This window comes from Aspergillus lucknowensis (genome assembly GCF_044049455.1).
Source record: "Aspergillus lucknowensis strain CBS 449.75 chromosome Unknown BJX67scaffold_26, whole genome shotgun sequence".
Classification (NCBI taxonomy): Eukaryota; Fungi; Ascomycota; class Eurotiomycetes; order Eurotiales; family Aspergillaceae; genus Aspergillus; species Aspergillus lucknowensis.
In genome coordinates, this window is record NW_027263570.1 from 115,169 (window position 1) to 136,457 (window position 21,289).

A 21,289-nucleotide genomic window follows, 5' to 3' on the forward strand; every position below is an offset into this window, starting at 1 on the left:
TGTCCCACGTCCTCTGAGCAGGCCAGCACATGTCAGAATCCCGAGCCGATCCATGGATTGGGCGCGATGGACCTGGGCTCTGCGGCGCTGTTCCTTGGGTCTTCCAGAAAACGCTACCAAGGTAGGTCCGTGTTCACATGGGTTTGGAAGAATAATATAAGTTAATCTTCGGTCGGGGATCCGAACAGCCCCCGATGGCTTTCGTCGACGCAAATTGACGTCCAGATGTTGTTGTGCCGCCGGCTTCTACAGATTTACCCTCATCTTGACGGCCAGTCCTTTCATACGAAACAATTGCATGGTAACTGAATCCCGGAGTCAAGTGAACCACCCGACATGTATCTACACCGGTTGTAGCACTACCAGCACATTATGTAACAGCGCACGTTCGGTTTTGCTCTCGACACCAGGATATGGATACACACGCAAACTCTTAGGGTTTCTCCAACCGCAACAACCTCAGCAACACGCGCTCCACCGGCAACAAACGCAACATGACGTGGTTATACCGATAAGCAAAGAGAACCAGGCAAGCCCCAGCCACAGCATCGAGGATAAAATGGTTCGCCGTCGCGACGATCGTCAACGCCATGAGCATCGGCCACAGCGGCGCAATCACACGAAGGAACCAGTGCGGACTAAACTTCACCAGACAATGCGCGATGAACATCGAGTTCCCGAAGTGCAACGACGGCATCGCGGCGATTGTGAGCTGGAATCTGTTCTGTGTCCACGTAGAACCCCCCTTGTTACTGTGCAGGACGTCGATGAATCCGAATTCCTCGGGCAGGAGCCGCGGGGGCATGCAGCGCCACAGGGTTATGACTGCGAAGGCGAGGACATTCTCGAGGGCCATCGTGCGTCGAATTCCCTGGTACTTGTCGCGCTTCATGAAGGTATAGCTGTAGACGTAGAACACGACGCCAACGATGATGTGCGAGTAGTACACGCGGGCGAGAAACGGGACTAGCCAGGGGGGTTCGCTTAGGACATATCGCTGGACGGCCAACTCAACATCGATGTGGAGGGCGTGCTCAAGGGCGAGGATCTGACGGGCATGCAGCTCGGCTCTGTCGAAGACAACTTTTTGGCCGCTAATGGCCCGCGCAGAGATCGCGCGAGCGCCTTGATAGATCTGCCCTGGCTGTAAGATTTGTTGACCTCTGCACACATATCCAGAACGCATACCCAGTATATGAACAACCAGTACCATATCTCGATCAGAAAAGGGAATCGGGCGAGAATGCGAGACTGGATCGTGCGACTGTGTCCGGCAGACTGGACCGCGTTGTCCTCACCAACGGGCCTCACATATTCGGGGTCTGGGAGCAACGGCGATTCGACGGATGGAATATCAGGCTGTCTGACTCGACGACGGCGGTTAACGATGGCTCCTGTAGTGAAAGCAGTGACGATAGCTGGCCGTGACGACTTAGCATAGTTCACAGGCGTCAGGTAGGACCCTGCATAAACAGCAGAGACAGGAAGCAGATACAGACCAGCAGGCTCAATGAAGTTCTTGAACACTCCCATGATGAAGCATATAGATGGAAGGACCGGGACGGGAAGAATACAAGCTGAGAGACGTCTGGAAAGAATGAAGGAGAGGCCAAGTTCAAGTTGCGTGCAAGCAGCGGCGACTCAGAGAAGAGACAGCAAAAGTACTAAAACAGAAGCACAGCGCAGAGGCCAGTGGCAGAAAAGGGAGGAAGAGGACGAAAGGACGCAGCTGCCTCGCACTCGCTCCACGGGAGAGTCCCTGCAGTCTTCGTCGTCTTCAAGTTGCCTTGATCTGAGAGACGAAGTAACAGAGAACAACTTCGACGTCAAAATGCTGCAGCACGCAAACAGATAGACGCATAACCACGAAATATTGAAACAAGAAACAAGAGCCCCTCCAGTGCTATCCCCCTTCCCAATCCAACTCAGCCCCGGAAGACCAGTCGGTCGAACGACCACCTTCCCATTCAGACAATTTGAAGGAGACCAGACATCCTACGTATCCTGTCCATGCATCCATCGGAAGCTCGGAGGAACAAGCTGCGCAACACAGATCGTAATCGCCACTGGATCAGACTAGCCCCCAGCTTTAATTAAATTCAATTCATCCTGCGGGATCCGGGCTCTCCGGAGCCAGTCACGGAGACGGCTGGCCCGTCGTCTGGACGACTTCAGCTGAGGCATCGCCTCGTTAAGCGATTCTTGAGCGGTTGGGTAAATCCCAAGGTATTATTTATATTCGGCACCCGAGCTCTAGGGGCAGGCTTGATTCATTCGATAAGTACGCTGGAGGAGTTTGCCTGGTGTTCACTACCGGGGGAGTCACCTTCATAGCAAAGCAGTTGGATATGGAAGAAGCAAAGCAGCAGCGGCGGTTTCTCTTCCCCAGATGAACCTCTACAACCTCCGTCCGAGACTCCGCATTCAAGAGAAAAACAAATGCCAAATGCCTGTCGTACTGGAGACTATTATTCCATTCCCTTCTCAACTTCATCCTCCTCATCTAAAAACCTATCTACATCCTCAACTTCGGTCTTTCTTCTGCGCGAGAAATAGCTGCACATCAACGCAACGCAACGCCGTTCATGCATGAAAACACCTCACAAGCTATATACCTTTTCTCCCGAGTCCGGGTCCAGTCCGGTCGGTGCACTGTATTCATGGTAGTGTAGTCCAAGCGGTAGGATCATGAGGTATGATGACAGGGGATGGGACTGGGCCGCCAACAATGAGAAGGGGAGGGAGATTCACAGGAAAGCATCAGTCATCAAATCAAACCGAGGGGGATATCTAAGCGGATGGAATGAACATATGGTACGAGGATAGAAAGGGGGAAGAATTTAGAGAATCTGATGAGAGAAGTTTCGTGAAGATGGCGGAGGCTCATGCTCTCAATCGTTGGATGAAGGTCTAGAATACTATTTGTTAGTCACCTGTATCCATAAAAGGGCCAAGGATAATATACCGGGAAGAACTGTCGGAACCCCTTCAGATCCAGCCGACTCAGTGTTCCCACATACTCCTCTACCAGATCGCCGCCCATCCCCATGCCAGGGAGCTCCTGGTCTCGAAGGTACTCTATATACTCCATCCCAGTCTTCGCATATATGATCCGTTGTAGGCCCCCAGCTTCCGCGAGGACCTGCTTCGCTTGGGCGTCTTTCGAATTGAACGACGGAGTCGCAGGGAGAGCCCAGCACAATGGGGAGAACCTTTCAATCATGAACCGTCCAAACCCGGGTTGCGCTATTTGGCCTTCGGTGGATCCGTTCGACGCCGCTGGAGCGATGTCTGGCCCGCCCCAGGAGCTGGCCATCTTCGACAGGACGGAGAATGCCATCTTAGCGGTTGTGAAGTCGTCAACATCCTTGGCGAAGTGCTCGATCGTCGTAATGATGTTGTTAAACATGGGTTGGTTTCCTAGTTAATATGGTTAGTTTAAGCAAGAGGATGACATTTAGGGGAAAGGGCACACCTTCGCTGATAATGACTGCCCCCAATTCATTGTTCAGCACTGCCAGCAAGAAATTGAGATACTCCCGCTTCAACTCCGCCAGGTGGATCTCGTCGTCAGTCCCCGCGGTTGGCGCCGCGATTCCACTGAACACACGGCTTAGGAATGGCGTTAAGAGGGTGTCGAGAATGGGGTATATTTCACTCTTGAACTCGAAAATGACTTGGTCAAGTAGACGCAGAAATAGAGCCATCTCATCCCGCGAAGAAGTTTCGGTGAGCAGGCCGTCAATCCACCTCGGCAGCTGGGGCAGGATACGCAAACTCAGGACACCGATAAGTCGGGAAAACGCAAATCGGGACGCCGTTCGGATGTTGAATGACGTTTTAAGAGACTCCAGAGCAACAAGGGTCGCTTCTTGAACTTGGCTAAACGCATCGAACACCTCAGGCACGGGAGCCTCCCGCGAAACAGAGTTAGCCCCAGGAGTCCAGTCTGAGAAGCCTCTTGCAAGCGTTCCGAGGGCCATGATATCGTGGTGTATTTGGAGCAGAGCTCGCTCGTCGCCGGACTTAGCCGGTCCCAGGTGTCTCTCCATGTCGGCAAAAATGGGAGTTAGCACAGACTGCGCATAGGCAGCATGCTTGTCACGGGGGTTGCCTGGGGCCGAGCATATGATTCCCACTGCTTCGAACAGATAAAGTTGGCTGTTGAAGACGGCGTCCGCAGACCCTTCGTGATCCTCGGACGACATCTCATCGCCGTCAGAGCCCTCGGATGGCAACTCTGCTTGGATCACCAACAGATCGCCCAACGCCTCCACTACCTTTTCAGCGACGTTGCTTACTTGGCCTCGGAGCTGCTTCACCAAACGCTGAAACAGGTACCAACCCCGGGTCCTGACTTTCTTCAATGGATGGTGCGCAAGTTGAAGGAAGCTCTCTAACACACCAGGGATAAGGTGGGTATGGGTCTGAAAGAAGGAACTGTAGCGAACGCAAATTTCCATATACTGCAGCTGTGTTGCTGGGTGGGTGAAGGATCGAATGTCTGACTCTACCATCCGCAGCATCATTTCCACAAGCCTTTCTGCGCTTGGGTTGTTAGGCTGCCCCTTGGTGTAAAGGCTGCCAGACTTGACCGCGGTCTCCCCGAAGAGGTACATCTCGTGCAGGGCGAGATCAAGGTCCCTCCAGTCCAGCTGAGATCCGTGCTGTCGCATATTCTCGAATGTGGTCGCCACGACTTCGGAGACTGCGTCCGTGTATAACCTTTCGTCAATGACAGCGACGATCTGCTGGAGCGTTCCGAGGCGTTTGCGAAGTTCCTGAAATTCAGCTTCGTCAGTCTGATCGTCGTCGTCGCCCCAAGATGCGGTCTCGTCGTAGCGCATCTTGGATATGATTGCCTTCAGGATCGGGAGGAGGATGGATGAGTGCTGAGAGGCCAGAGAAGGGTTTGCTTTGGTTATCTTTCGCAAATACGAAAGCAGGTCGTTCACGCAGGGAATAACAGTTGAGCAGACTTCATCATACTCGTCGGAGAAGTATCGCAAAATATGGGGAAGGAAAACCTGGAGGAGGCCATTGGCCTTCTCCTTGCACTGGGCCGACACAGCATCCTGCTCCAGAGCCCGCACGATATCCGTCACTGTCGTATTCACAAGCTTCGCAACGGTCTCCGCCAGATCTGTGTCGTATTTGGACGTGAACCGATTTGCGTAGAGAGGAGGGCTGGACGAGATCTGGGCAACGACGTTGTCAAGGTTTAGGAACGCAATCATGTCAATCTTATCCTCGGCCTTCATCTTCTTGCCGATGATCTCCGTGAAGACATCAACTGCCGCATCTCGCACCTTATCCTCCCCTTCACGGAGCTCCGCCTTCTGTGCTCGGCCTAGTTGCTGGAAGAGCAGGTCGAGCATGGTTTGGTTCACCACCAAGCCGATATCAATCCAGCTCACCCAGCTCCCAACCGCCTTCAGCGACATCTCAACAATCAGATCTCCCCCATCCATCCACTGCGAGAGGATCTCCTGCCACGAATTCGCAATCTTCTGCATATCCCTCACCCGGATCAGATCCTTCAGTGCGTTCGCCCGCTCCTGCTCCGCGCGGGACCGCGACACCAGCACGTCACCAATCTCATCATGGATCGAATTGATCACGCGGAGGTAAAACACAATACCCAGCGGGTTATCCCGCGCCGTGCTGGTCGGCGACTTGTGCGTGAGGCTAAGGAGATCGTCGAAGAAGGACTCCCATCCATTCCCGTAGAGAGCGGAGAAGAGGAAGGTCACCGTCTGGGCGATCTTATTCTGGATATTCGGCGGGTCCGGGGTAGCGTCTCCGCGGCCGTATACTTGACGTAGATATCCCAGTAACCCATCCCGGACGTATCCTAGCGCCTGCAGGTCAATCAGACCAGCCTGGGCGGCGCTGTTGACAACCTCTAACGAGACATGGCGGACTATATGGGATTGGGGCGGGTCCTTGGTGAAAAGGGAGAGGCAGACCTGCCAGCCTGAGGGGTCGGATCGGAGCTGGTTGAGGTAGTCGAAGGCTTGGGCTTTGAGGGCGGCGTCGGAGGTAGGGTTCCCGGCGATTTCTATGGCATTTGCGACCTGGAGGATTGAAGATTGATTAGAATCAATTGCTGGACACTCAGGATTTCGCTTGGTGGCTGAGAAGCTCAACGTGCGTCACCGTCAAAGAGGGGCACACGAGGGGGGAGATTGGGGGACGGCGGGGTTGAAAATGGGAATGTTTTCTTTTTCCTGCGTCCAATGTCTCCAGAGAGGATTTCTCTGTCTCCCAAAGACCCAGAGATATCCCTTTCAGACACACAGTCGAAACAAGATGGCCCTTACCTGCTCTTCCATCGTCGACTCGCCGGGGCTACCTTCAGAGTCGTCAGGGACCCGGACAGCGGAGAAAAAAAAAAGAATATCACGAGGGGGAGGAAAGGTGGGTGGAATCAAGCGTTGTCGGAGAGAAATTGAATCTGGCGGTCGATGGTCATATCATTCGAAGAGGAGGGAGAATCTATCGGGTCATGGCTCGTTTGTTTGCTTCGTCACCGATGAAGATTCGCAGATACGTCAGGTTGAGGATGGTTGGGCGGGATTTCCGGCGCCTTTGCTTGCGTTGCTTTGAACAACTCTCTTTGACCAGAGACACGGAAAACGACGCTCGTTCTCAGGGAGGAATCTCGGTTCAGCAAAGGTTGTTAGACAGGAGGTTTTATGTTTAATTTATTGAGACGGTTGACAAATGCTCATCAACAACCTGAATGCATGCGACATGGAAATTTCTTGATTTTTGCCCGATTTTGTGTGTCCGAAGCTCCGGGTTCGGTCCAAAGAGGAAATTTCGCCGCCTGGATTTTCAGGCTACTAATAAACAAAGATACTCAATATCAAAAAAACATGCGTGAAACCACATCATTGAATATCCTTATTATCAGTCACGCCCTCCATTTCCACGCCGTCCCTATCGTCGCCTCAATTCTCACCCAAAAACAACTCAGTGTGGCAGCCATCAACAGGACCCCCGTCGCAATGCCAGCCCGCTCATAGATATACGACGAAGTAAGGGCAGAAGACTTGGGAATCAGCAGGCCGATCAACGGCGTACCAATAAGCGCGCCCATCCCACGGATCAAATACAGAGCACCGTTGACGCTAGTAAAGTGCTGCACCCCGAAGAGCTCGATCAGAGAAGCTGGAAAGAGAGAGATATACGCACTGGCGAAGGCGCCGTACAGAATCGTGAAGACGATGAAGAGCCCGTCGGCACTAGATTTGGAGACGTCCGCGGTATGGAACATGGATGGGATCCAGAATGCGAAGACGGCGACGGCGCTCAGGAAGGTCGTCACGACGAGGGCGTTGATACGCCCGTATCGGTCGGCGCAGTAGCCGATTGCGATGCGAGAGACAAAGTTGGATGCATTGCTGAGGGTGATAAAGTTTGCTGAACTTGTTGTATTGTACCCAAGCGTACTCGCATAGGCAGCGTAGAAGAACAACGGTGTCGAATACCCGGCTGACTGTAGGAAACAGCCCAGGGCCTGCGCCAGGAACCTCTTGGACCGCGCGACACGGTAGTTGACCATGGGTACTCTCACCCAGCCGGTTCTCCGTCGAAGACCCTGTGTCTGTACCCGGACCTGCTCCTGGAACTTCGGTTCCCAGCGAAGCGCATAACCCGCTACAGAGACGAGAACAAGGGAAACACACCCGGATATCCGCAGCGCGTTTCTGAACCCGAGATGCGTTATCATCGCGCGGAGAGCAGGCGGCCAGATCATACCACCGACTGCGGAGCCAGAAATGATCACACCCATGGCCAGACCCCGACGCTTGTCAAACCAGGTCGGGGCGACACTCATCGTGGGGACATATGCGAGACAGGTACCGATCCCTAGTAGCACGCCCTGAGTCAGGGCGAAGTGCCACAACGCCTTCCCGAAGCTGGACAGGACATATGCGATGCTGAAGACCCAGCCCCCGGCGATTATGACTGCTTGTGGGGAGTAGATCTTCGCCCAATGCATCGCGAACGGCCCGCCCATGGACATCAACGCGATAGCGAGAATGCCTACCAGGTTTATGAGAGCAGTCGAGCTCCCAGTGAAAGGGGTGTCTTCGACCCTGGCCATCACTTCGTAGAGAGACTGATACACACCGTAGGAGAAGATAAATGCGCATGTTGTGAACATCACCAAGAAGCCGGCGATCACAACCAGGGCATATTGCCTAAACCAGTACGGGTTAACATCTACTCCCATGTTGGATGCTTAATACAAGGGATAGGCTCACCAGGTGGGATGGTCCTGCTCCGCATCCGCAGCAAGGGTTGTTGGTTCTCTGCGCGAGGCATCGACATCTCTGCTGGCCAGCTCAACGTCAGTTCCCATGACGGCAGAGGCAACTATGCGGGCACACTCGTCTGTGGTTGGAGGAGCGGAGTAATATGCATTCCATCCCCCGGAGGACAATCCTCAGAAATACCGATGAATATGCGACCAAGACTGCCAAGTTGGAAGACTAGTGACTTCGACGCTCAAAGCTAAGTCACTAGTCACTCAGCCACAAAAATACGAGGTTGAGCCTCCTCCCACGGTTATATAAAGAGAAGGCACCCACGCTGTCCCTGAACAGGATAATCTCGGAAATATGTCATTTGCAGCCCTACCAAGCGAGATAATACTGCTCATCGCAGAAAGTCTCGAGACCCAGAGCGATCTAAGCGCCCTCACTCGCTCCAGTTGGCGACTCCACAATCTGCTGTCAGACCTCCTCGCCGTGCAGAATATCCGGCACTCCAACAGCTCAGCGTTAGTATGGGCTTCAGAACAAGGAAATCTGGAATTAGCATCCCGAATGGTGAAACTAGGCGCCAACCTCGAGACAATTCGGAAAGGAGATACGGCAACGCCCTTGTTCATCGCGGCAGCTAATGGACATACCAGTATCTTAAATCTGCTCCTTGAAAGCCGCGCAAACCCTAACGCCACGGACAATGAGAGCCGGACACCATTATACGCCGCTGCCGCAGCGGGGAATGAAGAGGTGGTGAGGATTCTGTTCAGCCGAGAAGATGTGAATTTCTACGCAAAGTGCCGCAGAGGAGCGACACCGTTTGCGGTCGCCTGCAACAAGGGAAACGAAGCAGTGGCTCGGCTCTTCCTCGACAAGCCTGGCCTCGATGTCACCGCTGGAGGGGTGGCCGCGGATCCGCATCTTCTGGCACTCCTGGGAGGGCACGAGGGGGTAATGCGTCTATTGCTGGACGACGGCCGGTTCGACGTAAACTACAAAGATCCCAACGAGGACTATACACTGCTGATGTACGCTGCGAGGGCAGGATGGGGTAACTTCGTGAGCCTGTTGCTGGAAAGGGGAGCCGATCCGAACAAGCGGACCGGCTCGTCCGGTCAAACCGCGCTGTTTTATGCGATCGCAGGCGATCAGGACGCAATTTTACAGCTGTTGCTCTCCCGCGAGGACGTGGACCGGAATATTCAGGACACACAGGGTCGCAGTCCCCTTCTGTGGGCGGCTGAGTGGCCGCAGCGTACCACGATACTCCAGACGCTCTTAGGGGACCCAGGGGTCGATGCCCGCTCAAGGAATAGTCTAGGTCGGAACGCACTGAACGTGGCGATGGCGGAGGGCCACAAGCCTGCCGCGGAAATTCTATTAGCTGACGGCCGATTCCCCGTCGACGAAGGGGACGTCAACGGGGAGCTCCCGATATTCTGGGCAGCTTGGAAAGGTTATACAGATATCATGGATCTCCTAGTAAAGGCTGGGGCCACCGTGGACTGCCGGGACAACCGCGGCCGGACGCCATTATTCCGGGCAGCAGAGCATGCAGCAATCTGGCTATTGGGAAAAGGTGTCAGCCCAGATCTCAGGGACGAAGAGGGACGGACTCCCCTGTCCTGGGCAGCGGAAGATGGACGGGTGGAAGTGATGGACGTTCTCCTCGGCCACGGAGCTGAGATCGACTCCAGAGACCGTCAAGGATGGACGCCCTTGTTTTGGGCGCTTGCTCGAGGCTGTTTTCGGACTTTTCAGACCACCAAGTTCCTGATTGAACGAGGAGCGGACCCTAATGCCCGGGATGAAGAAGGTCGAACACCGTTACTGATTGCGGCGGAATGGTCGTTTTTCGAGCATAGAGGGCGAACCATGGCCTTTACTCTCCTGCTGGAAAAGGGAGTTGATCAGAATGTGAAGGACAAGGACGGGCGGACACCATTATCTTGGGCTGCCGGGTTTCCGAACCATTCCTTAATGAGAGCTCTGCTGGACAGCAAAGGAATTGACCGGAACCCGACCGATAACGAAGGGCGTACGGTGGCCTGGTGGGCAGAATGTGTGGATGGCGAGGACTACGATACAAAGTCCGAGGATGAAATCCAGAAGTCTCTCGATCTTCTCGAAACATGGGGTATTTGACGGACAAACGCCATATACATGTCGAAACTCAATGTATGTAGGTTTATATTAGACATCGCTTCCCCAACTTTTGTCCACTCATGAGGCATTCTTCTTCGCCTCTTGCTTCAGGACTTGTAGCTCCATCTTCTCGAAGCCCTCGACGGCCTTGCCATATATCTCAAAGGCCTCCTTCTGATAGCCGTCCGCAATCTTCTCAATGAAGTCTTCCTCGCGCCACCGTTGACCGATGAGGTCTTCGAATTTCTGACCGTTTGTCCGCTCAAGAGCCCAGACAGCCTTGTACGCCGCACCCAGTGCACACGCATTGTCTCCAATCTCCAGCTTGTACACCCCCTCACTGCCACCAAGGATCTCGCCCGCGATCTTCGCGATAGCCTTGTTCTTGGACCCGCCGCCGACAAGGTATACCCGGCGCGGCTGCGCGGGGATACCCTTCCCAGGACTCGAAGTAAGGCCGCGGGATCGTAGACGGAGGGAAAGAAGCTGGCTTTCGACAATGGTACGCGCTTCATCGAGCGGTCTATCCCAGCCGTTATCTGTCTCGGTCAGGCTGCCCTTAGTAGGATTGTAGTTGAAACGCCACTGTCCAGAGCGCACATTCGGTACGATTTCCGGCCGGGGGAAAAACAAGCCCATCTTCATCGGGTCGGAACCTGATTTTTGACCCAGGGGCGCAGTCTGCAGAGCGACACTGTCAAAGTTCGCCCATGGGTTGGATGGGTTCTTGTCCCCTTTTTTCTCATTAATTGCATCGCGGACGTGCTCGCGGGCTAGACCGCCGTTCTTATAGCACAGCATGAACATGTATAAACCGGGTGTGGTGGGGTGGTTGAAGAAATGCGTTGCCGGATCAGGTTTGTAGCTCGGCGTGGACATGAGGAAGGTGGTCGAGGTACCAAGGGAAACCATAGCGTCTGATGGCCGCAGGGGCAGGGCAAGGATAGTGGCCGGGTTGTCACCGGTCGAAGGGATGACAGTGCACTCGGGGCTAAATCCATATCTTTCAACATAGTAACGATGGACCTTGCCTAGATCAGCGCCGCCGTCTTCAGGAACATCGCCAAGCTTGCTCTTCAGGTCATCAACGCCAGAAGACCCGGCACACAACTTCAAAAGCTTCTCATGATAGGCCCCCTTGTTGATATCCCACAAGTTCATCCCACAGACATCAGAAATATCAAGCGGCGCAACATGACCGAGGAACAGCGACGCGAGGAAGGACGAGACCAGGGAAATTCTCGACGTCTTCTTATACACATCAGGATACTTCTTCTGGAATCGCAGAATCTGGGGCCCAGTGAATCTCTACAAGTCACACAGACACATTAGCAAACACCCCAATCACCCCCTTCGACCCCATCGAGAAACCAAGAAGACAAAACTCACATGATGCGCCTTACTGCCCGTCGCCAGAGCCAACTCCTTCACGCCCCCAAGAAATCCATCAAACTCATCACACTCCCTCTGCGTACTCGCATCCTGCCAATTCGGGCTATACGGATGCGAAAACGCTCCACTCAGCTGCTCCTCCAGCGTCCTCCCCGAGTCCAACGCCCCCAGTAATCTCTCCGCATCCCTCCCCCAGTAAACACTCCCATGCTGCTGTCCTGCACCACTTATTCCCCTCACCAGGCTAAAGTCGAGTCCCTGCTTCCGAAGACCGCTGAGCACGCTGTCCAGGGCTTGCAGCCACAGCGCGACGGGTGCGAAGACTTCATGTTCGGCTTCGTTGGTGAGAACGCCCTTTTTGATGGGGAAGCCGTGGGAGTCGGCGTCGAAGTCGAATTTGGAGATGTAGACAACTTTCAGGTTGGAGTTTACGACGAGGCCCTTGAGTTGTTGGGTGGAGAGGTCGAAGCCGATGTAGAGGGGTCCTTTGGGGGAGGTCATTATGATGGTGGCTATTCTGTCGTGGTGAGGAGAGCAAGGGGGATGATGTCGCGGGAGCTCTCTAATGCTCAGCTCCAGGGCCTATTAAGGGGGGGTATAGAGGAGAATCTTCAAAGTCCGTATTGACGAAGGGACCTTATTACTGCTAATCCAATGCGCAATATGTTAAGAGCTTGAGAGATGTAAGGCGGGAAGGAGAGATGCCAGCGGTGAAGAATGAGGGTGTGACAGCAGCGAGCTTTATACTGAGGGGCTTGCGCCGTCAAATTTGCACAGCATTCCTCTCTCATTGCGTAAAATATCCTAATCTGAAGGATTTATCCTCGTGGCCAGCAGAAAAAGCAGGGGCTCGCCAGAAGATTGGCTCCTCCAGGCTCCGCCAGGGACTTTTTGGATGAGCATCACGGGGTGATCTTCGGCTGATGTCACCGAGACCCTTGAAGGGAAGAGCGTGAGGTAACGGCGACGTAAGCATCAAAATCAGAAGAGCCACACTTCAACATCTCACAGCAAAAGGTGCCCGAACAGCATCTCGGCCTTCTCTGAGCTTCTGGGCTGGTTTCACCGTGCATGAACCACCCTTGCTCAGAGCCCATCGATCCCGTGGACAGCACCCAGACCGTCAACTCATACACCGGTAATTTTCCCGGTTAATACAGATCGACGTTTGTGAGCTCCACCCTCAATTCAACCGAGAACCAGCGGCGCGGTTGAAGACAAACTAGCGAGCTGCTCGGTTCGTGACCCTGGTAAAGAGCCTTCTAGACTCGCACGTTCGTCAATCCTGAAAGACTAGCGAGCTTAGAGTGTGGGGTCACCACCGTCACGCGCCCCAGAGGAAGTTTCGATCCTTCGGGCAAAGGAAAAAGTCGATTGCTTGGCTTTGATTGACAGAGTTGACAGTTGAATGACCTCAACATGGCCCGTCTGTCCCAACCCGGGTATATATAGAAACAGTAGAAGAGGAGATTCGAGCATCCGCGGCCGGAGATGCCGTCAACTTCTGTACCCCTGCAGGCACACGTCGCCTCTGCTCTCGAGTCACCCTGGTTCAATGGCCCTCTGGTCTTCTCGACCCCTCTTTCCCAGGGAGTTGTTCTTTTCTGCTTATCTATGTCAGCGTCGGGCTTCTCCCCACGCAGCCACTTCTTCCGGGTCTCAAACAAGCCCCAAAATATCCGGTCAGGCCATGCACAAATGATCCCGCTCACATGAAACAGGAGAAAACTAGATGACAGGTAATCCAAACCACTAAGATTCTATTTGAGGCCAATTTCAACGTCTTTTCCGCGTGGCGTTGTGATCCTTGTGCTCATGCTCATGCTCATGCTCATGGTGGGCGTGCGCCTCTTCCTCGACACCATCCTCAGGTTCCGGGTTAACTTTTCTGATAACATCTGGAGCAATGAATTCCTCGGAGAAGTCCAAATTCTCCTGCCCAAGAGGGATAAACCGCACCTTGACTCGCTTGACCCCGCGAAGGCTGGACCCAATGGTCGCTCGGACTCTCTCTTCGATTTCTCGAGAGCGTTGGATAGACCATACTCCGGGCACAGCCAGTTCGACATCCATAAGATAGTTCTGACCCGACTTCATACCTTGTACATCCCGGATCTTGACCTTCCCACCATCGTCAATGGTACCCAGTGCCTTGGCAGCGGCCTTTTGGACAGCAGTCTTGATTTCATCGTCAACTGTGGTATCTGCTAATTCGAGGAGCGATGTACGAGTGTTTCCCCATCCCGCCTTGATTACCATCAGTGAGATGAGCAAACCGCCCACGGGGTCCAGCCAGGAAGCATCCTGGAAAATATAACTTCCACCAATCGTGAACAGCGCGACAATGCTTGTGAGGGAGTCGACCCGGTGGTGGATAGCATTCGAGGCGAGGACGGATGATTTACGTTCAAGCGCGACCTTCATTGCTGGGTGTTGTCAGCCAATCACGATAAACAGGACACAGGCAGACTGCGGAATACTCACTAGCACGGTAAAGCCACTCTTTTACAATGATGGACCCCGCGGCAAGCCAAGCAGCATGGATGCTGGGTCCGAGGGCGCCCGCCCCATGACTATGAGAGTGACCATGTCCCAGTTCTAAATGAGAAATCGCCTCCGCCGCCTCGGGAAAGAATTGATCTAACAAGACCTGTCCCGAGTTCAAGCCCATAAAGACACCTCCACAGAGAAGAAGTCCGCTCACCCCCAGTGCACCAATACTCTCGATCTTCCCATAGCCGTTCGGAAACCGTTCGCTCGGGGGTTTGAGCGACCATGCCACAGTACCCAGGGTGAGAAAGTCCGATACCAAGTCCGTAAGTGCGTGGTAGGCATCAGCGATGAGTGCTTGTGAATGGAAAACATAGCCGCCAATAAACTTTCCAATCGCCATAGCAAGATTCGCGACCAGGCCAAGGCGCGTTATTCGGACGCCAGCGTCGTGAGTATTCGTAGAGGTAAGATATGCGTTCCCATGGTGGTGGTGGTGGCCGTGGCCACCGTGCTCTCTTGTTTGAGTCGCCATGAACGGAGTTGTGGTGTGAGGGGTGGCGGCGGACGTCGGAGAGGTGTTCAATACGGAGAGTGGTGGAAGGATTCGGGCGTGGACATTGGAAGACAAAGGATGCGGATAGGTTGGTGAATATGGACTCCTTGGACGAACGAGCGATGTGACCCGTGTTCGTAAGACACGATACTGGGACGGAAACGAACGCGGAGGACGAGTCAACGGGGGCGGTCCTCTCAAGATGGAGCGATGGAGGAGGCTTGAAGCTGGTGCTGATGTTGGATGGGCCCTGCACCACAGGGGCTGCGTCAGCGGCATACCCCCGAACTGAACCACCACCACTCTTCAGCTTCACTCACTCCTCCCAGAGGAACAGGATATTCGTAAAAAGAAAATGCAACTAGTCAATAATCAAGATTAAAAATCGCGTAGTGTTCTTCTTTCGCGGATCAAACCGGCCCATTCTAGTTGCAAGGTCACGCCAGCTCGTTTCGAGTCTCGAGAACCGTGCAGGCGCGGCAAAAGGAGGGTTCGCTAAATGGCTGGGGGAATAGCGAGTGATCGGACTTGGATTGAAATAAAAAACGAAATTCACTGGTCCTCCCCGTCCCGTATATGAATTCCTCAACTGCTCATCGGCAGGGAGGACCCGACGTGCGCTGACAGTCCGGACTCTGAGACTCTTGGCTCGGGTGGGCTTTTATGTTCTCCCCGATCGAATCCGCTGGATGAGGGTTTCTCCAAATAATTCTTCTCTTTTCTGATTGTTCTTTGCTCTGCATTCCACCTGGGATGGTTTTACTCTTCCTAGGACTCTTGAGCAGCATTGTCTCATTTTCTTGTGCTACAACTAGTGTGGGCTCCAGTCAAGGTGTCTTCACCAGCGAGGCCAGTCTCTGACCTGATGACGTATTTCCTCCAAAGCGGTTCGGATCGCAGTTCACATCTCCGATCTCCGGCGCGAACTCTGTCGCAGGCTCCTGAGGCACAGTTTACCAGTGCTAGCGTCTCTTGGACAACGCTTCAATGAACTCCATTATGTCATTACTGAGATCATTTACGCCTCGTAGCCCCCATACCTCCGAGTAACAGCCCCGCCGTTGGCTTGACTCTTGACCTCTTCATCTACACGACGAAAGCTGCTTCTTCATGAGCGCAATTAAGTTGTCTTGCATCTCACAGAATATATTAATAGCCTAACACACGTAAGTAATTGGTTTATATTTCAGCAACAATCGTTATGACACACTTGTGTAAGTTTCTCCTCGCCCGCTCCACGCTCGGCACGGCTGAAATCTATTCGATAAACAGACTCCCTGTTCAGGTATGAGGCCTGGGGAGATGGCTCTGGCGACTTAGAGTCAAACAGAGATGCAGTCTGCGAGGTAAACCCGGGTTGTGAAAGCTGCTGCAACAGACTAGGAGCAATCGTGATGTGATGAACACCAGCGAGGGCGTATATCTCCTCTATAGATGTCAGACTTGCAGGAAGAACTTGTGTCTTGGCGCCTATTCTCTCATAGTACTTCTGGACTGAGACGCAGAGAGGTAGCAACTTCTGCGGATCTGCGAATCTGTCGCGCTTCTTAATTCAGAAACACCCCAGTATGATTCATGCAAGAACTTACCCCGGCTCGAAGTGAACTTTCAGCTGATTAACATACGGGGCGATGTACGTGACGCCAACCTCAGCAGCAAGGACAGCTTGGACAAATGTAAACAGGGTTGTGGCCAGAGTGCGGACGCCTGCCAACTCGAGGGTCCGACATGCCATTAACCCCTCCCACGTACTCGGTATCTTGATGCAGATTCTGCTAGTCTCAAAAGCAGGGTCCAGATATCGGAAGAGCTCAACAACTCCTACAAAAAGAAAGAAAAGAAACCAACGGTCAGTCAGTCACCCCGTAGATGCGGTGATGTACAACTCACGGAAAGCGTTGGCGACGGTTTTCTCAGTTGAGTAGGACTCATGCGGGTTCGTCTGTATATGAACGTATCCTCGAATGTGCGGAGCAATCCTCAATGCTAGTCTGACCATCTGTGAGCCCATCATCAGCCCGTAACCCCACACCCAAAATTCCGCTACGGAGTTGTACAACGGACCGCGATCTCAACAGCCAGTTCAAAGATATCAACGCCTGGGAAACGAGGAGCAACAGCTTTTGCATCTGTAACAGAGGACTGGACTAAACTGGCATGTTCTGGTTTGGTGAGTTCTCCAAATGCAATGGCCTAACTGATTAGCCACGCCTCTCCCCATCGCGCGTTCAAGTCTGCCACACGTACTTGGTTGGAGGTGCAATCTTGAAAGGGTCCCAGGGTTTTGGCAACTGAGAAGAGTCAGCTCCATTATCTTCGTATAAATCGACCTAGTGGACGAAAGGGTTACGGGCCGCGAAGGGAGCTGGAGGAGGAAGTACCTTGCTCATCCATTGTGTCGCAGTCCACAACTGTTCTCTCCCGGAGTATGTCGAGTCCACTTTTGATAGCCATAGTTGTTCTTCAGCGAAAGTACTGAGCAACAAGCTAGGGATTTATGACTGGATTGAGAAGCGGGCAGTAGGTGTCAGTGCTATATTTACATTCCAACCCGTGGCACCTAGTCGCAACCTTTCTGTTGTTGAAGTCACCTGATAAGGCTATAACAAGCGACGAGTCACGCTGGCCGCCACGGATCAAGTCGCATTGGCTCAAAGAAAAGTGACTTGACATGCTCGGGCGGTTTTAGCCTGAAGCGCACCGATATCGAACAACTCGCGAATGTCGATGGAAAAATAGGGAGTCTTCCAGCACATCCAGGACGTTGAAGGTTCGGCATCGATCTGCGACAGATTCCCAGGACCATTCGTCTTGGCCCGTCTAGCTTCTGGACATGGAACCTTGGAAAGCTTTTCGGGCGGTTTATCTGATCGCCTGGCTCGCATTCGGTGCACGCGGGGAAAACAAAAGGTCAGCTCGGCCTTCGCATTCTACGGCTTCTGCCGCTGAGCATTAGATGTAGTATCTATGGTTACGAGTACCGAGATGAATCTACAAAGCCTTTGTAACCCTGATATGAAACCCTTTCCTCCCATGGAAAGAGAGAAATGGGCGATTAACGACGGGATATTTGCTCTCAGGGATCTCGTTGACCTCTGTAGTCAGGACAGAATGCCGAGACCAGTGAGGCCTCGCTGAGCACGTCAACATCATCCCGGATGTGTGAGACACATGGTAGAGAACGTGGGCTGAGTCCCATGGTGAAGGAAGAAAAAGAGTGTGGAAGCAGAGCAAAAAACAAGCAGAGTGAGCAACGGTGGGGTGGAAGAATGATATTCCGGGATGTAATACAACAGCATTGATTGGTTGTCATGCTGTCAACCGCCTAAGTCCCGTGACTCGAACGAAACCCGAGGTAGTCCGTCCCGTGATTCCGAGTTGTTGCGAGAGACCGGGAATTCAAGGCCACTTTCTTCTGGACGACGACGTGCAACTTCTTGTCTGGATTTCGGCCTCTTCATTGTCGCCCTGGTTTCCAGCATAATCAATATGCTCTCTCAAAAAGTTGCTCAGCAGTCGCTGCGACGGCGTATGTCTTCCCAATGCACGTGAATTTGGCAATCGGGTGGTCCTAACTACTTGCAGTTGCCGTCCAGCAGCCCTACGCCATGCGGTGGTCTCTCATGACCGCTGCTTCCCCTGTCGCCGTTGTCATTGGAAGGAACATTCAGACAAGGTAAGCGAACACTTTACAGTCTTCGCGACGGAGTCACTTATCTGGTGCCGCAATCATGTTCCTTCCTCTCGCTTTCAACATCATGGATCGGATTACCACTGCCATGGAGATTGGTGAAATATCGGAAGGGTACACAGGATAGTCGAGAGCTAACTTTCTCAATTAGATATGCCGCCACCAGCACGAACACCACCGAACCCACAAAGCTGCTCGCTGAGCAGCGCCTCAGGCGTCCCGTCTCTCCCCACCTTACGATCTACCGTCCCCAGATCACTTGGTACGGCAGTGCTGTTCACCGAATTACTGGTCTTATGCTATCTGGCCCTCTATACCTTTGGGCAACAGCCTATCTAGCTTCTCCCCTGCTTGGCTGGCATCTCGAGTCAGCCTCCATGGCTGCTGCATTCGGCGCGCTTCCGCTTCTCGCGAAGGTCGGTCTTAAGGGTTTCTTCGCCTGGCCCTTCACCTACCATTGCTTGAACGGTTTGCGACACTTGATGTGGGATCTTGGCCGTGGCATCACCAACAAACAAGTTATCCAGACTGGCTGGACCGTGGTTGGTGCCAGTGCCGCCGCCGCTCTCTTCCTTGCTTTGTTGTAAAGTTTCTTTGTCATACCTAGGTTTGTGTTTTTTTTAAAAAAAAATTCGTTCTTCTTGCAATATATTTTATACCGATACTTTGAGGACTTGTTGTTGAATGGAAATCCTTTCTCTCCACCCGACTTTCATCTCGGTATTGCCTATCCAACACCGGAAAATCCGATGTAAGGGTTTCTAGATTACGAAAAGGACCGACCGAAGAAGGAGAAACGAAGGAGCTTGGGGAAAGAAGAGATGGCCAAAGGTGGCATCTTTCACCGTTACTTCTGCAGGCGGTCAAGATGAAGTAATTGTTGGCTCAATTGAACTTCCAAGGTTGGACCAGCGTGAGGCTAAAATCAGGAAGCAGTGTTCTGAACCTGGAAGTACTAGTATGTCTTGCTGACGAACAAGCTATGAGGAAGAGTTAACGAACTAACAGGCAACTTTAGAGGGACCCGATCATGCCATCTCTAACCACACATTGTTGTTCCGTCTCCAACAATCTACAATCTCCTCTCATGAAGTCTATGTATAAGCCTCGCTGCTGTTCCCCAGGACAAACTATCCTGAGATGTACAGTTGTTTGCGCTTGTTATCTCATTTCGTATTATCATCGTATAGGCGGCCGTTGAATCGCTTCGAATTCTCTGCTCAATTCTCGAATCGTCAGCTCCCGAGTCTACAACGCACGCAAAGTGTTTCACCTAGGATCCCATCCACCCGCATTGAACCATCAAGAAACCTTATAGCACCCTGGAGACTTAAGCAGGGCTTGGAGGGGGATTTGGAGGGAAAGGTCTCGGCGACGGTGGGTCTTGTACCGAAGAATCTCTCGTTGTGATTTTGGCTTTGGTGAAAGATGGTGTTTTTTGAGTGTGCTTTGAAATAGTGCTGATATATTCACAGAGAGCAATGTAGGAACTCATCTCGCTCGATTCTGATGCCGTATTATGGAGGAAGCGTCGCGTGGTTGGCGAGTTTCGAACAAATGGTATTGACACAGGCAGATGTTGAAGTTCAGTCTAACAAGACCTTTCCGGCGGTTTCTGATGTAGCCTGGGGGATGCGAGAAGAAAAGTTTCTTCTTATCCTTCGCCACGGTGTGAAAAGCATTCTCTTTCTGTCACTTGTCCTAACACTCCCTATTTAACACCCCAGGTCTCAAGCCCAGTCCCGAACCCGAGAGAATGTTTCCATTGAACAGTTGTACACCGCCAGAACTACAGCGTTCGATCTACGGGAAGGGACCGCGTGAATATTACAATCTCTTAGTCGATCTTCATTCATGGCGCGAGATCCAACGCCATCGCCAGTTTCTCTGCAAGGGCCCGACGGAAGACAAGTTGGCTAGAATGTCAGACAGAGCGCTTGTTGCCGGCCGGCTCCGCCCATATACAACAAGGTAATTTCCTTAGCATTGCAGGACGACAGACTTTCTTTTCTAGGAAGGTCCAACGCCTTTGCATCAGGCCGCATCGGACGGTTTTGCGAGATCACTGTCACTCAGGCCTGCGGATCTTAGCTCTGTGGTACAAGGCGCCGCGGGGCTCTCTGACCTTTTTGCAGAAATAAACTTCGAGACAGTTGAAATGGTTGGCCAATGTCAGGTCTTTACTGCTACCAATCAACCAACGAGGGCTATCTCGGGATTTTATAGGCTCCTTCGAGAACACCTGCCACCAGTCTCGGTCTCGTCCGTTACCTAAAGCACCCCGCTTCCCGCGTTTGGTTGGAACGGGAGCTTACAACTCCCTGTCATATTCGCATCATCTCTAGTTTTACGGGTTGAGAATGCTACTGGTCCCCTCTATGCATCATGCGCTTGCGCTTCATTCATTCCCGCTTCCGCCGCAGAGTTCTGTGCACGGACCCTAAGTTACCAAGGCGAGATTCTTCTCAAGCCCTGGAAAGCGCTGGTCGAGAGCTCTATCCGGCCGCTCGAAGATGCATAGGCCCTCAAGGATAAGACACCTTCAATACCCGTGTCCTCGCCAGCTCTCGGTCGTCTTTAGCATGGGGTTCTGGTTCTTTTCGACCTGTCGCTTGAAACCCAGTCATCCTCATTCGCCTTCAGTTGGCCCAATAGAAAGAAAGAAGAGACAATGCCCAATGCAAGCAAGGTGAACACGTGGACGGTTTCAAAGAGCGCCTTACCAACTTTGGCACA

At 52.9% G+C, this 21,289-nt stretch overlaps 8 protein-coding genes across 8 annotated transcripts; 3 read left to right on the forward strand and 5 right to left on the reverse strand.

Annotated features, from left to right (window-relative positions):
• Positions 1-53: 53 nt before the first annotated feature.
• Positions 54-1,091, forward strand: BJX67DRAFT_142326 (uncharacterized protein). Its single transcript, XM_071024668.1, has one exon. It carries the CDS (start codon positions 299-301, stop codon positions 968-970), a length of 672 nt encoding a protein of 223 aa, XP_070885216.1. The 5' UTR covers positions 54-298; the 3' UTR covers positions 971-1,091.
• Positions 1,092-2,152: 1,061 nt separating this feature from the next.
• BJX67DRAFT_356018 (Ran GTPase-binding protein LOS1) lies at positions 2,153-6,742 on the reverse strand. Its single transcript, XM_071029364.1, has 4 exons — positions 6,324-6,742; positions 3,476-6,077; positions 2,966-3,420; positions 2,153-2,910 (listed from the first exon to the last, which is right to left on the reverse strand). Exons 1-4 carry the CDS (start codon positions 6,333-6,335, stop codon positions 2,884-2,886), a joined length of 3,096 nt encoding a protein of 1,031 aa, XP_070885217.1. The 5' UTR covers positions 6,336-6,742; the 3' UTR covers positions 2,153-2,883.
• Positions 6,743-6,777: 35 nt separating this feature from the next.
• Positions 6,778-8,485, reverse strand: BJX67DRAFT_356020 (major facilitator superfamily domain-containing protein). The gene is made up of 2 exons (XM_071029365.1): positions 8,277-8,485; positions 6,778-8,213 (listed from the first exon to the last, which is right to left on the reverse strand). Exons 1-2 carry the CDS (start codon positions 8,372-8,374, stop codon positions 6,920-6,922), a joined length of 1,392 nt encoding a protein of 463 aa, XP_070885218.1. The 5' UTR covers positions 8,375-8,485; the 3' UTR covers positions 6,778-6,919.
• Positions 8,486-8,503: 18 nt separating this feature from the next.
• On the forward strand, positions 8,504-10,463 carry BJX67DRAFT_142390 (ankyrin repeat domain-containing protein). Its single transcript, XM_071024672.1, has one exon. The coding sequence runs from the start codon at positions 8,634-8,636 to the stop codon at positions 10,422-10,424; it is 1,791 nt and encodes a 596-aa protein (XP_070885219.1). The 5' UTR covers positions 8,504-8,633; the 3' UTR covers positions 10,425-10,463.
• Positions 10,464-12,417, reverse strand: BJX67DRAFT_142395 (xylulokinase). The gene is made up of 2 exons (XM_071024673.1): positions 11,814-12,417; positions 10,464-11,732 (listed from the first exon to the last, which is right to left on the reverse strand). Exons 1-2 carry the CDS (start codon positions 12,315-12,317, stop codon positions 10,503-10,505), a joined length of 1,734 nt encoding a protein of 577 aa, XP_070885220.1. The 5' UTR covers positions 12,318-12,417; the 3' UTR covers positions 10,464-10,502.
• Positions 12,418-13,555: 1,138 nt separating this feature from the next.
• Positions 13,556-15,183, reverse strand: BJX67DRAFT_142455 (cation diffusion facilitator family transporter). The gene is made up of 3 exons (XM_071024674.1): position 15,183; positions 14,301-15,112; positions 13,556-14,242 (listed from the first exon to the last, which is right to left on the reverse strand). Exons 2-3 carry the CDS (start codon positions 14,839-14,841, stop codon positions 13,593-13,595), a joined length of 1,191 nt encoding a protein of 396 aa, XP_070885221.1. The 5' UTR covers positions 14,842-15,112; position 15,183; the 3' UTR covers positions 13,556-13,592.
• A 315-nt stretch (positions 15,184-15,498) lies between these two features.
• BJX67DRAFT_356025 (transaldolase family protein) lies at positions 15,499-17,376 on the reverse strand (the record flags this gene model as incomplete). Its single annotated transcript, XM_071029366.1, has 4 exons — positions 16,753-17,376; positions 16,452-16,683; positions 16,073-16,397; positions 15,499-16,019 (listed from the first exon to the last, which is right to left on the reverse strand). Coding segments are annotated over exons 1-4 (752 nt in total), but the record flags the coding sequence as incomplete, so codon positions are not given.
• A 903-nt stretch (positions 17,377-18,279) lies between these two features.
• On the forward strand, positions 18,280-19,392 carry BJX67DRAFT_142669 (succinate dehydrogenase cytochrome b560 subunit). The gene is made up of 3 exons (XM_071024677.1): positions 18,280-18,391; positions 18,448-18,538; positions 18,705-19,392. The coding sequence occupies exons 1-3, from the start codon at positions 18,352-18,354 to the stop codon at positions 19,138-19,140; spliced, it is 567 nt and encodes a 188-aa protein (XP_070885223.1). The 5' UTR covers positions 18,280-18,351; the 3' UTR covers positions 19,141-19,392.
• The last annotated feature ends 1,897 nt before the right edge of the window (positions 19,393-21,289 follow it).